Source organism: Syngnathus floridae, chromosome 3, assembly GCF_059516105.1.
Source record: "Syngnathus floridae isolate MCC-2025c chromosome 3, RoL_Sflo_1.0, whole genome shotgun sequence".
Lineage (NCBI taxonomy): Eukaryota > Metazoa > Chordata > Actinopteri > Syngnathiformes > Syngnathidae > Syngnathus > Syngnathus floridae.
The window spans coordinates 2,795,909-2,808,673 of NC_142415.1; the positions used below are offsets into that span (position 1 = coordinate 2,795,909).

At 41.1% G+C, this 12,765-nt stretch overlaps 1 protein-coding gene across 6 annotated transcripts in view; it reads right to left on the reverse strand.

Moving 5' to 3' along the window:
• The window catches only part of cemip (cell migration inducing hyaluronidase 1), a 197,236-nt gene that overhangs the window by 79,326 nt on the left and 105,145 nt on the right, over positions 1-12,765 (reverse strand). For 5 of the 6 annotated variants that reach the window (XM_088370826.1, XM_088370827.1, XM_088370828.1 and 2 more), the window contains 3 exons: positions 8,945-9,083; positions 7,124-7,360; positions 6,661-6,840 (listed from right to left, as the gene is read on the reverse strand). In XM_088370826.1, the coding sequence (XP_088226952.1) occupies positions 6,661-6,840; positions 7,124-7,360; positions 8,945-9,083 (556 nt within the window). Of the gene's footprint in view, positions 1-6,660; positions 6,841-7,123; positions 7,361-8,944; positions 9,084-12,765 lie in introns of those variants that run through there. The other variant, XM_088370829.1, reaches the window with a different exon arrangement.

Here is a 12,765-nt window from a genome sequence, read left to right on the forward strand (position 1 = left end):
GGCTGCCTATGTTGACAGGCTATGCAGTTAGACTGAACTGCTCTCTGTCTTTATGTTGCTGTTTAAGTGTTCAAACACTGTGGCTATATTAATAAATTTCCATAGTTAAACTGGTGTATATAATATCTTGTGTTTTGTAACGTCATGTTTCTTTAGATGAACAAAACGGCTTTGAAAAGAGATCTTACGGAGGCTACGAAAAAAGGTTCTCCAGCCTTATGGCAGGGGGTGCTAGTGATCCCGGGATGCTTCGTCAGTGCCTCCCCAGTCATGAACCTCACCGCACGTCACTGGTTTGAACGTACTATTCAATTGATGTACCATTTAACCATAAGATCATAGCGTAGCCTGTAGTTATGAATTTAAATAGGAATGAAATCTGATTTTCATTTAGGTGCAATCCAACAGGAGTGTCACGACTCGTCCCCGATCATGTCCATATTGTCATAGTTTTGTCTGTGTGCTCGCCCCTTCCCTCCTGTGTGCCCATGATCAGTGTGATCATTCTCACCTGCCTCTCATTACCTGTCTACAATTTAAGTCCTGTCTGCGTGTCACTCCCCTGTCGGATCATTGTCTTGTTGCTGTCATTGTCAATGTCACCCTGTCTTTTTGTTTCACATCTCCGTTTAGTTTCTGTTGTTGGTTTTGTTAGTAAGTTACGTTAGTCTGCCGAGTCTGTTAGTTTGTTCCCGCCAATAAACCCTGGTCCAAGCTGCACTCGGTCGCCCTGCTCCATCCGTTCCGAGACAGAATGATCCGACCATCATAGCGACCAGTGCTTGGACCTTCCACCATCAGCTCCCGTCCGCGACGCCCGATCGACGTCCGTCGTCCGAGCAGGTTCCAGCGCCATGGGCTCCGCGGCCGCGATCGGACTTCACTGCCGCGATGCCGGACCCGCGGCTGCCATCAGACTCGCGGCCGCCAACGGGCTCCACCCCAGCGTCACCGGTTCCGCGGCATTGCCGGGCCTCGCGCCAACAATGCCGGACCCGCGATCATCACAGACCCTGCTCCCACTGCTGAACCACGCGTCTGACTCCTGCTGCTGCGTGAGCTCTGGCTTCCTGTATGCCGCCGTGTGTGTGGCTGTGACTGTTGCCGCTGCACGCGGTTCTGACTCTCCGTTTGCCACAGAGTGTGGTTCTGTTTCCCCGGTTGCCGCCGATTGCGGTTCTGTCCCTGAGTTTCCGCCATGTGCGGTTCTGTCCCCGAATAGCCGCTGATTGCGGTTCTGTTTCCCCGAGTTGCCGCCGATTGCGGTTCTGTTTCCCCGGTTGATGCCGATTGCGGTTCTGTTCCTGAGTTTCCGCCGATTGCGGTTCTGTCCCCGAATAGCCGCCGATTGTGGTTCCGTCCCCGAATAGCCGCCGATTGCGGTTCTGTCCCCGAATAGCCGCCGATGGTGGTTCTGTTTCCCCGAGTTACCGCTGATTGCAGTTCTGTTTCCCCGAGTTGCCGCCGAGAGCGGTTGTTTCCCCAGTCGCCGCCGAGTGCGGTTCAAACTTTGTAACAGACAAGTGGGGGTCATCTGGACTGGTGCGCTTCCCCCCCCGGCCCCCCGCGCGCTTCGTGGGGGTTTGATTTTTGGGACGTCGGGAGCCGTCCCTTGTGGGGGGGGTTCTGTCACGACTCGTCCCCGATCATGTCCATATTGTCATAGTTTTGTCTGTGTGCCCGCCCCTCCCCTCCTGTGTGCCCATGATCAGTGTGATCATTCTCACCTGCCTCTCATTACCTGTCTCGTATTTAAGTCCTGTCTGCGTGTCACTCCCCGGTCGGATCAGTGTTGTCTTGTTGCTGTCATTGTCAATGTCACCCTGTCTTTTTGTTTCACGTCTCTGTTTAGTTTCTGTTGTTGGTTTTGTTAGTAAGTTACGTTAGTCTGCCGAGTCTGTTAGTTTGTTCCCGCCAAAAAACCCTGGTCCAAGCTGCACTTGGTCCCCCTGCTCTATCCGTTCCGAGAAAAAAGGACTTGGAAGCAGCTCAAAATGAAACACATGAAAAACATTAGTCAAGAAGGTAAGGCATGTTTTGCTAGGCTGTGATTGCACCTCACTTTGATTTTAATTTAATTATTTTATATGGACTTGGGCTATTAAACAAAGTCAATATTAATTTAAACAAAAATATTAATTTAGTGGCTACTTCAAATAATAAAACCCGCAAATAAAATGTTTTCCAATATCCTTTCAGTTAATTCTACACTTTGTGGATTAACACTTGACACAAACACATTTATGTTTCATACCTATTGAAGTCATTTAAAATGTGACGCTGTAGCCTACACCAACACTCAATAATATACTATTTTAAAACAAACATTGAGTTCTTCTCAGCGAACAGAAGAAAAGTAGTGCTCTGCATCCCCAATATTATAAAGAAAATGCCATTTGCAAAAAAAAACAACATAGTGCTATGCATAAAGGTTGCACTGATGTGAGTGCTCGTCCACAGTGTGTGAGGTTGGAGGTACATGGCCGGAGAAGGTTTTTTTTAAAAAATATATAAAAAGTCACATGCCCACAGCGCCATATGTGAGACTCAAACTTGTGGTGCCTGCACACAAGTCAGGTGAGTGTACCACTACACCATAAGCCAGGTATGGGCAAACTACGGCCCGCGGGCCACATCCGGCCCACGGGACCGTTTAATCCGGCCCGCCAACCCTAAATAAATTGTATTACTACACTTTTTTTTGGGGTCATTTTGCCTGCAATGACTGCGTTTCCCAAGTAGATGGGGAACCACTCGCCTGCGCATTTACTACCGGAAGCCGTGTTAGAAAGCTCGTTGCACACTCGCAAGTGCGTGTACGTACTCAGTAGTACGGAAATGGCGCACTCGCGCTCTATTTGTATCAGTGCCGAATTTAGAGCGTAGGCTGTGACGACAGCATTCTTGTAATTTGCACGCCGAGCTTTCGGATACAGTTTTACGCTAAAGCCACCCACAAACCTTCCCCTGGAATCCTTCCATTAAAAAGAGTTGCCCAAGGAAAAGCAAGGTGGACACTGAGTGCTGAGTGTTTAAAAAGAGTGGCCAATTTGGCTCGACGTACGCGATGTGACGTTCAGCCACATGAACATCAACATCAACCCGTCACAGATCTAGGTAAACGGACCAACACCTCGGATCTCTCCTAAGAATTGCCACAACAAATTTTACTCCAGACTATGACACACTAGCAAAAAAAGGGAGACCAACAACACTGTTCCCACTGAAAATGAAGGGGAGGCTTTCAAGTTTGTTGTAAAAAAATGGATTTTGAATATGATCTGTACAAATAGCAGGGATTGAAACTAGCGACCATTCTCATTTTCAAACAATGCAGGATACTCAAGGACATTGATGCAGCACCTGTTTGTGACTAATGTTTACCTGTAAAGTTCTTAAGGCTTACTTTAAGGAAGTGTTTCCCGTTTCCTCACCTCTGTTACCAGGTGTTTGTGAGTTAAAACTCTGCTCTGATTTTCAAATACCCCTCACCGTGTTGCCGTTTTGATTACTTTATTTGGATGTATGCTTTCACCGATTCTTCAAGATGATATATTTGGTCAGAATGTTTGCCGTTTGATGTGATCTCATAAGATAAACATCTTTCATTAATCTGACCTGCAGGCACTGAAGTGATGGAGACTGTTATTCATAATAACAGTGTCGTATTTTATGAGAATCACTGATAGCAGTTTTTTAGGGATGTTTTTTTTTAATGCTGTTAATAAATGTATTTGTTTTCCAAAAACTTTTTTTGAATACCCATGCTTTACTACCTACTCAAGGCCAAAACCTTTTATCCAATGACCTTTACAGGTCGTTTATATTACTTCACACAAACACGACATCCATCTGCTCCTGGTTCGGCCCCCGGTCTAAATTTAGAACCCAATTCGGCCCGCAAGTCAAAAAGTTTGCCCACCCCTGCCATAAGCCATTCAATGGTGGAAGAAGGTTATTGAGATAAATTATACTGTTCAAAGAAAAGCGGTAGCGTTCGAAAATATATTATTCTAGAAATGATAAAACGTCTATTCTGGGTCAGAAAATTATCTCGCGACATAAAGCGTTTCGAATTATTACGGCTTTGATGTCGATCGGATTTTGAATGAACGGCCAATCCATGATTAACCGCTTTCTTTGTGTGAGGGGAGACAGGTAGAACCTCTGGATCTCTTGTAGTAAACCTGCCGGTGAGCAGGTTATGTTCACAGAGTAAGTTACCGCAGTAACTGACCCAGAGTTTAAGTTACCTCTCTTTCTGGAATGGATAACTCAGAGTTTCTCTCATTTCAGGGTTAACTTACTCAGAGTTTTCACATAACCCGCTTTCTGGAATATGCCTCAGGTTAGTTACAAGGGCAGCAAAGTAAGGATGCAACAATAGCAGCCATATCGCAACACAGCAATATTTAAAATTGCCACAAGAGTGTTGTCTTCATTTTACAGTATTTAAAGCAGCACACTTTTTACCCTTTTCAGACAAACACAGTGAACTACATAGACCATAACACAAACTATTACATGACTATAAATATTATTATTACCGTATTTTCCGGACTGTAAGTCACTCCGGAGTATAAGTCGCACCAGCCATAAAATGCCCCAAAAAGTAATAAAAAACATATATAAGTCGTTCCGGAGTATAAGTTGCATTTTGGGGGGCAATTTATTCGACAAAATCCCACACCAAAAACAGTCATGAACGAGCAACAACAGGCTAAACGATAGCAACAACAGGCTAAATGATAGGTATGCTAACGTGACAAACACAAACAAAGAGCTGAGAAAGGGCCTGACGTAACATTTAGAGTGATTAAGGACAACTATTACATGAATAACATGTTTATAAACCCATCGGTGTCACTCCAATTCATTAAATCCATCGATCGTTCGATACGATAGCAACAGGCTAAACGATAGGTATGCTAACGTGACAAACACAAACGAGGAGCTGAGAACGGGCCTGACGTAACATATAGAATGATTTAGGACAACTATTACATAAATAACATGTTTATAAAACCATCTGTGTAACTCCAATTCATTAAATCCATCGATCGTTCGATACGATAGCAACAGGCTAAACGATAGATACGCTAACGTGACAAACACAAACGAGGAGCTGAGAACGAGCCTGACGTAACATATAGAGTGATTTAGGACAACTATTACATAAATAACATGTTTATAAAACCATCTGTGTCACTCCAATTTATTAAATCCATCGATCAAATTCCTCGTCCTTTGTCAACATCGCCGCGCGTGCGCCCTGACGTCAGCCTCGTCTTTATTCCACAGATCTAGTACATAACTATATTGTAGCGTTAACAAAGTACAAGGATAGACGTGGGTTTGGTAAACGGCTCTTTATTAATCAAAACAAACTTCCAAGCGTGTGGCGGCGTGGACTTCCAGACACGAGAGCTCCATGGCATAGGACCAGGCGTGCGTAATGGCCATGTCCAAGCCCCATGCACCGTTCGCGGACAGACAGTCAGTAGAGTAGGACCGGGCGTGCGTAAAAGCCATAATAGTTTTTCAAACCTTCTATGTCAGTCCAAATCCTTAATTCCTTCAAACTCTTTGTCCTCCGTGTCACTTAGAAATGATCACCGCGAATGATGCCGGTAGTCCTCACGTGGGTACGTTTGTCCTTTATGTAAACAACCGCCGTGCCGCGCCGTGCCACTGATGTCACTTGAAATAGTAATCCCTTGGTACATCACGGTTCTCCAAACTTTCTTTCTGCTGCTCGATTACTGTTTTCAGCTGCATATTGTACAACTTGAAGTTTGTAACCTGCAAAATATGAGTTTCTTTTTGGTGCCATTTTTCTTAAGCCCACCCAGTTGATGAGTCACGGCCAACGGTGAAATTTAGAATATCAATTCAGTTTCGTCTGAAAATATAATTTTTTTCAGATGTAGTTTTTTGTTTTGTTTATTTGGTTGTTTTATCAAAGTCAAAGTCTGCTTTATCGTCGATTTTTTTTCATATACCAAGACACACAAAGAGATTGAAATTACGTTCCCACTATCCCTCGGTGAGATAGTACACACATGCATACAAGCAACACAAAACAACCCAAGAAGGCACAAACAATGAATAAATAAGAGTGTTGAATAAATTATAAATAAACAAATAATAATAAATAATAATAATAAATATAAGAGGAGCAAAAATGGAGCAAGTGTACATACAGCAGACAGTGGACTTGGATATGGTGCTTTAAAGTGTTAATTGCTTTATTTGATGTTTTCTCTATTTTTTATGTTTTGAATATGTTCAAGATAAAGATATAAAAGCACGTGAAGTGATCAACTATACTAAAAATAACATGGGAAGTGGTCAACTATGCTTGTAAGTGATGTCTTAATGATCAAGTAAAAATTTGTGGAAAAAAAACATATATATAAGTCGCTCCTGAGTATAAGTCGCCCCCCCACCCAAACTATGAAAAAAAACGTGATCTATAGTCCGGAAATTACGGTACTAAACACAGGGTGTTGTGGGGTTTTTTTTCCCCAAGTATTTTTTAATGTTGTGATTTTGAATATCGTGCAGCCCTATTAGTTACCGTGAATGCATTAGTGTAGTAATATTGCATAAGTAATGTGCTTTGAGGAACACAAAACACAGTGTGTAGATAATAGATACCTGAATCCCAAACTGTTGATATGCTGACTGCCAAGCTTGAAGATGCTCTTTTTGGCGGAGTCCTCCATGTTGTTGGAACCCTCATCATTGACCACCATGGCTACAATGAGTCCTGTATCCACACCATCCAAATACTTTGCAAGGCGATTGCTCTCATCCTTACTGCGATATGTGTCAAACCTGTGGGAATGACAGTAATGTAAATCCTGTAATCTGTTAATCAGGCAAACGAGAATCAGGTAGCTGCTGTGCGTGTGTCAAAGCAAAAGAATCAGCGTGGGCTGACCGGCGAAGAACGGTGTCTATAAACCCGTCCTAATCAGCAGGTAACGGCACACACAAACACACACACACACGCACGCACACACACACACACATACACACAGACGCACACACACAGACGCACACACACACACACACACACACACACAAGCACACGCTTCGACTTTGAGTGCCCGCCCACCTGTCATTACTCAGTACCTCTCCTTTCTTGGGGTTAATTACATGGACAATAATTCCTCGGTTCCCCCAGCTTTTCTCCAATAGGTAGTGATTTTGGAGGCTTTCTCCAGGATAGATGGTTTTGTTCAAGAAAGTCCATGAAAGCTTTTTCGCCCCATGGATCTCCAAAGTCCCTCCGGTACCTACGCCAATATATTTGCGGCCAAAATAGCTGTGCTCCTGATCCGCATCATCTGACCTGAGAACAGCAGTGTAGAGAAGTCATTTTGAAAATTAACAAATATACGACAGGTATATGACAGCTCTTAGAGAGCATAAGTTAATACTACTGCATTACAGTTTCGTAAAAGCTTGTCATTGGTAAGACTGAACACTTCCATGTGGTAGTGGAAATACAGATATTCAAATCAAATTATGTATTGGGAAATGGGTCAGCCTGGTTCAGGGTTGTCACTATTAATATTTTTTAGAATGGACATTTTTATCGATTATTCCATTGCTGAATAGAATATTCTGATAAAGACTAATTCTGCATTTTTTTTCTGATTACTGCTCATTAACGGAATGTTGTTCTTTATTTGGGAATGTTTATTGATGAAACAAAACCAAATAAACAATAATAAAGCAATATCCCATGAGAGGGAATTATGTACTCACCAACGCTTTTGAAACAGAGCTACTGTACTAATTGGCTACTGATTATTGTGAAGGGTTACAACACAACAGTTTGATATACACTTCTGAGGCTTTTAAAGGTTTATCTTGCAGGTTATTCGTAATAACTGCTATTTTGTAAAAGATTAAACTTTTACATACTGACGGAACATTTGGAAAGTTGTTGTTTTCCAAAGCAGAATCAAAGCAAATGGATATGATGGATGGATAGATGGAAGGGATGGCTGGCTGGATGGATGGATGAATGTATGTATGTATGTATGTATGTATGTATGTATGTATGTATGTATGTATGTATGTATGTATGTATGTATGTATGTATGTATGGATGGATGGATGGATGGATGGATGGATGGATGGATGGATGGATGGATGGATGGATGGATGGATGGATGGATGGATGGATGGATGGATGGATGGATGGATGGATGGATGGATGGATGGATGGATGGATGGATGGATGGATGGATGGATGGATGGATGGATGGATGGATGGATGGATGGATGGATGGATGGATGGATGGATGGATGGATGGATGGATGGATGGATGGATGGATGGATGGATGGATGGAAATACAATCAGTTTTTATGGAGGACAATCGTTTTTTATGGAGGACTACAGAAACCCCAGAATATTTTTTTTTGCGAAGTTGATATCAGACGATTTGAACAATTCGAACTTAAATAATGTCTTCAAATGACTAATTGACCGTCAAAAACGTTGTCTATTCATTTTAGGATTAATTAATTAACACCTCAAGCTGGCTTCTGTTTTTCAACTTTATCTTGCTGCAAACATTTATTTTCGAAGACTTACAAAACTGGAAGAATTAAATAAAAGCCTCAACATCAGTTAATGGGTGAAATTGACAATGAGTTTTGTCATTCATTCACCAATCAATCTTTTCTATTGGCTATAAACATGTTGCATATACATACATATATATGAATTCTAGTTTGAGTACTGTGAGATACCACTATGTTGCATTTTTCATTGTTTTTTCAATATTTATTTTTTCCTTCTTCAATATTTTTGTTCTTTTACCTTGTAATATCTTGTGTTAATCTTTTAATGGACCATGCCTTGATTGATTGATTGATTAATTAATTAATTAAATATTTAATTAATTCTTGGCTAAAGCCTACCTTCCAAACAGAGAAATGGTAAGGTTGCCCTTGTAAGGACAGTCTGGACTTCCAATGTGCAGTTCCCCCTTATTTCCAATTAGAATGTGTTTTGTCCGAAGAAGAATGGGCCGGTTGGTGTCAGCAATCACTAATTTCCCTAAACATGTGAGGGACACAAGTAAAGAAGAAACAAGAGGGAGAGGGAAAAACAGTATTTAAACCTTGAATTTTCTTTGCAGCTCTATTGCCCTCAGACACCATTTATGACCATCAGTACAGGCTGTGAGCACACATGCATCTATTTTACCACATTAGCTCTTGCTTTTACTACATTAGATTCTTTGATCATTGAGAAGAACTTGGCCTATAGCACATTTTATAGATTACATAATAGTAAAGCATGTTTTTACCTTTAAAGTTCTTTGACTCTAAGGCACCTATTAGGAAGCTGCTTAAATCTTAAATCAAGCGATTCACCATGGTACAAAACTCTTTAAAGTAATCCCAGGAGGTGCAAGTTTATGAGCCTACCAATCGCCATTTATCGGAGAAAAGTCAGAGGATCAGCTATAAGAAGCAAAATTTCTCAGTCATGCATGGTTATGACTAGTCACATCGTATTCAATTGAGGGCAACTGGCCGAGGTTCCTTTAACAGGATTCATTTATTCAGTTCACAACACGTCCCAACAAAAATGAAAACTAACATTCACATAGAATCCAAATTACCGGATTGGCCCGAATATAAGACAGTGTTTTTTGCATTGAAATAAGACTGAAAAAGTGGGGGTCGTCTTACATTCGGGGTCTAGACATTATACCTATTCACAACGCTAGATGGCACCAGATATCTTCAAAGCGAATGCTGAACTTAACTTCCTTAAGCGAACCCCTGTCACGAAGAATAAAAATAGCGGTAGCAGTTTGCATTATTTTATTGCAATGTTTTTCCTTATTCAAGACTACAGTTACAGTTAGACTTTACTTTGATGGTTAATGCAGTTATTGCAATTTAGTTGTTTTATCACAGTAGATTGGTTTATTTACATTTCAAAAACCAGAAGCCATTCATTTACAAATGTGATTGCAGTTTAGTTTACATATTTAAATGTTCAGATATTAAGATGTGATAGACAGTTTTTGCATGATTTGAATGAGGCAAAATAAAATGCTTTTTCTCTTGAATACCGTATTTTTCGGACTAAAAGTCGCTCTGGAGTACAAGTCGCATCAGCCATAAAATGCACAATAAAGAGGAAAAAAACACATATAAGTCGCACCGGAGTTTAAGTCACATTTTGGGGAAAATTTATTTGACAAAATCCAACACCAAGAACAGACATGACCAGCAACAACAGGCTAAACGATACGGTATGCTAACGTGACATAAACACAAACGAGGAGCTGAGAACGGGCCTGACGTAACATTAACAGTTATTCAAATAACTATAAAATAAATAACACGTTTATCAAACCATCTGTGTCACTGCAAATCATTAAATCCATCAATCAAATCCGTCGTCGTTTCTGTTAACAACGCCGCGTGTGCGGCGCGCCGCTGACGTCGGACTCATCGTCAGTTGCAGTTCAAATTATTCCACAGGCCCATATAACAATATATAAACTATATATCAAATAACAATAATATAAGCAACAATTTTATTGAACCAACCGTGTCACTCCAAATCATTAAATCCATCGGAATCTTGGTCTTGTGTCACTTAAAAAAAACAAAAACAAAACACAGCTGTTGACACCGGAACGAGGTGCGCCGCTGACGTCAGACTAGATATATCAAATAAATGCAATATAAACAACAATTTTATCGAACCATCCGTGTCACTCCAAATCATTAAATCCATCGGAATCTTCGTCTTGTGTCACTTAAAACGAAAAAAAAACACAGCTGTTGACGCCGGAACTACGTGCGCCCCTGACGTCAAACTAGATATATCTTATAAATGTAATATAAACAACAATTTTAACGAACCATCCGTGTCACTCCAAATCATTAAATCCATCGGAATATTCATCCTCTGTGTCAATAAAAAAAACAAAAACAGCTGTTGACTCCGGACCTACGTGCGCCGCTGACGTCAGCCTCGTCGTCAGTTGCGGCTCCAATTATTCCAAAGATCTACGCATATAACTACTATATTGTAGCATTACCAAAGTACCAGGCAAGACGTGGGTTTGGTAACCGGCTCTTTATTTCACAAAACAAGAGCTCAACATGTGTGTGTGTGCTCCAAGTAAGCGCACTGGATCGCTCCCTCCCGCCCCCACCCCCCCTCCGCTGCCTTCACCGCCTCGCTAGACAATTGGAAACTAACAACATACACGTTGCTACTCTAAATAAACTATATGTCAAATACCTATAACATAAATAACAAGTTTATTTAACCATCTGTGTCACTCCAAATCATTAAATCTCCTGACTCCGGAAGTCAGTGAATTGAACTCATTGTCAGTGAGGCTCCAATTATTCAAGATTCAAGAATTTTTATTGGCCATGTTTGAGCATGCCAAACAAGAAATTTGACTTCGGTACATCTCAGGCTCTGTTCAACATTCAGGTGACTAACAAATATTCTCAAACATCCCCTGATCTTAAACTCCCAGGAGTTTCCACAGCCATAGTGCGGCCTCATGCGGTTTAAAGTGAAAATAAGTGATCAACTATACTAGTAAGTAAGTAATGTGTTAATGATCAAGTAAAAATTTGTGAATAATTTCAAATATAAGTCGCTCCTGAGTATAAGTCGCCCCCCCACCCAAACTATAAAAAAACGTGATTTATAGTCCGAAAAATACGGTACTTAAATTCACACTGTGTAAGGTGAAAGGTAACACAAAAAATAGTCATTTTTAGTGAAAAGGCAAATAGCATGAGCAAGCAAAGTTCTCAATCTGTTTTATGAGTTTAAGATCTGCTATAGATGATTGACATGTTTTTAGTCAATGACCGTGCCATTAGATTTCAGATTTCAAGATTTCAGTTTCCAATCTTTGCAGTAAATTACTGTGAATGTTTTTTCCTCATCTGTGTTGATTTGTCTGTTTGGTTTTAGCCTTCTTGTTCTCTCACATAAGAGGCACAACCACACAAAAGAATGCAGAATGGAGAGATAATTGTGCTCTGGCACAGAGAGCTTGTGATTTAGTGTGATGCTGAACGCATAAGTGTATTTTTAAAGATCCTGCTCAGACGCCAGTATCATTCCTGTTTTAATTGCTTAGATTCACTGTCCCTTGACAGGCAAGCTGTTTCTGCAGTCACTTAACATCTGCTTGCTATATTTAAAAATATTTTAAGGTTCCAACCTGACATCTGATGCCATTGCTATTTCCCTTGGCTGTATTTACATTTGCAAACTGCACTTGCCTTATTCATCCTCTGTCAATAAAACAAAAACAAAAAATCAGCTGTTTACTCCGGACCTACGTGCGCCGCTGACGTCAGCCTCGTCGTCAGCCTCGTCGTCAGTTGCGGCTCCAATGATTCCACAGATCTACGTATATAACTATATTGTAGCGATACCAATGTACCAGGCAAGACGTGGGTTTGGTAACCAGCTCTTTATTTCAGAAAACAAGAGCTCAACATATGTGTGTGTGCTCCAAGCAAGCACCCTGGATTGCTCTTCTCGTGCCCCCCCCCTCTGCCTTCACGGCCTCGCTAGACAATCGGAAACAACTGAAGTCTAACAACATACACGTTGCTACTCTAAATAAACGTTATGTCAAATAACTATAACATAAATAACAAGTTTATCGAACCATCTGTGTCACTCCAAATCATTAAATCCCCTGACTCCGGAAGTCAGTGAATGGAACTCA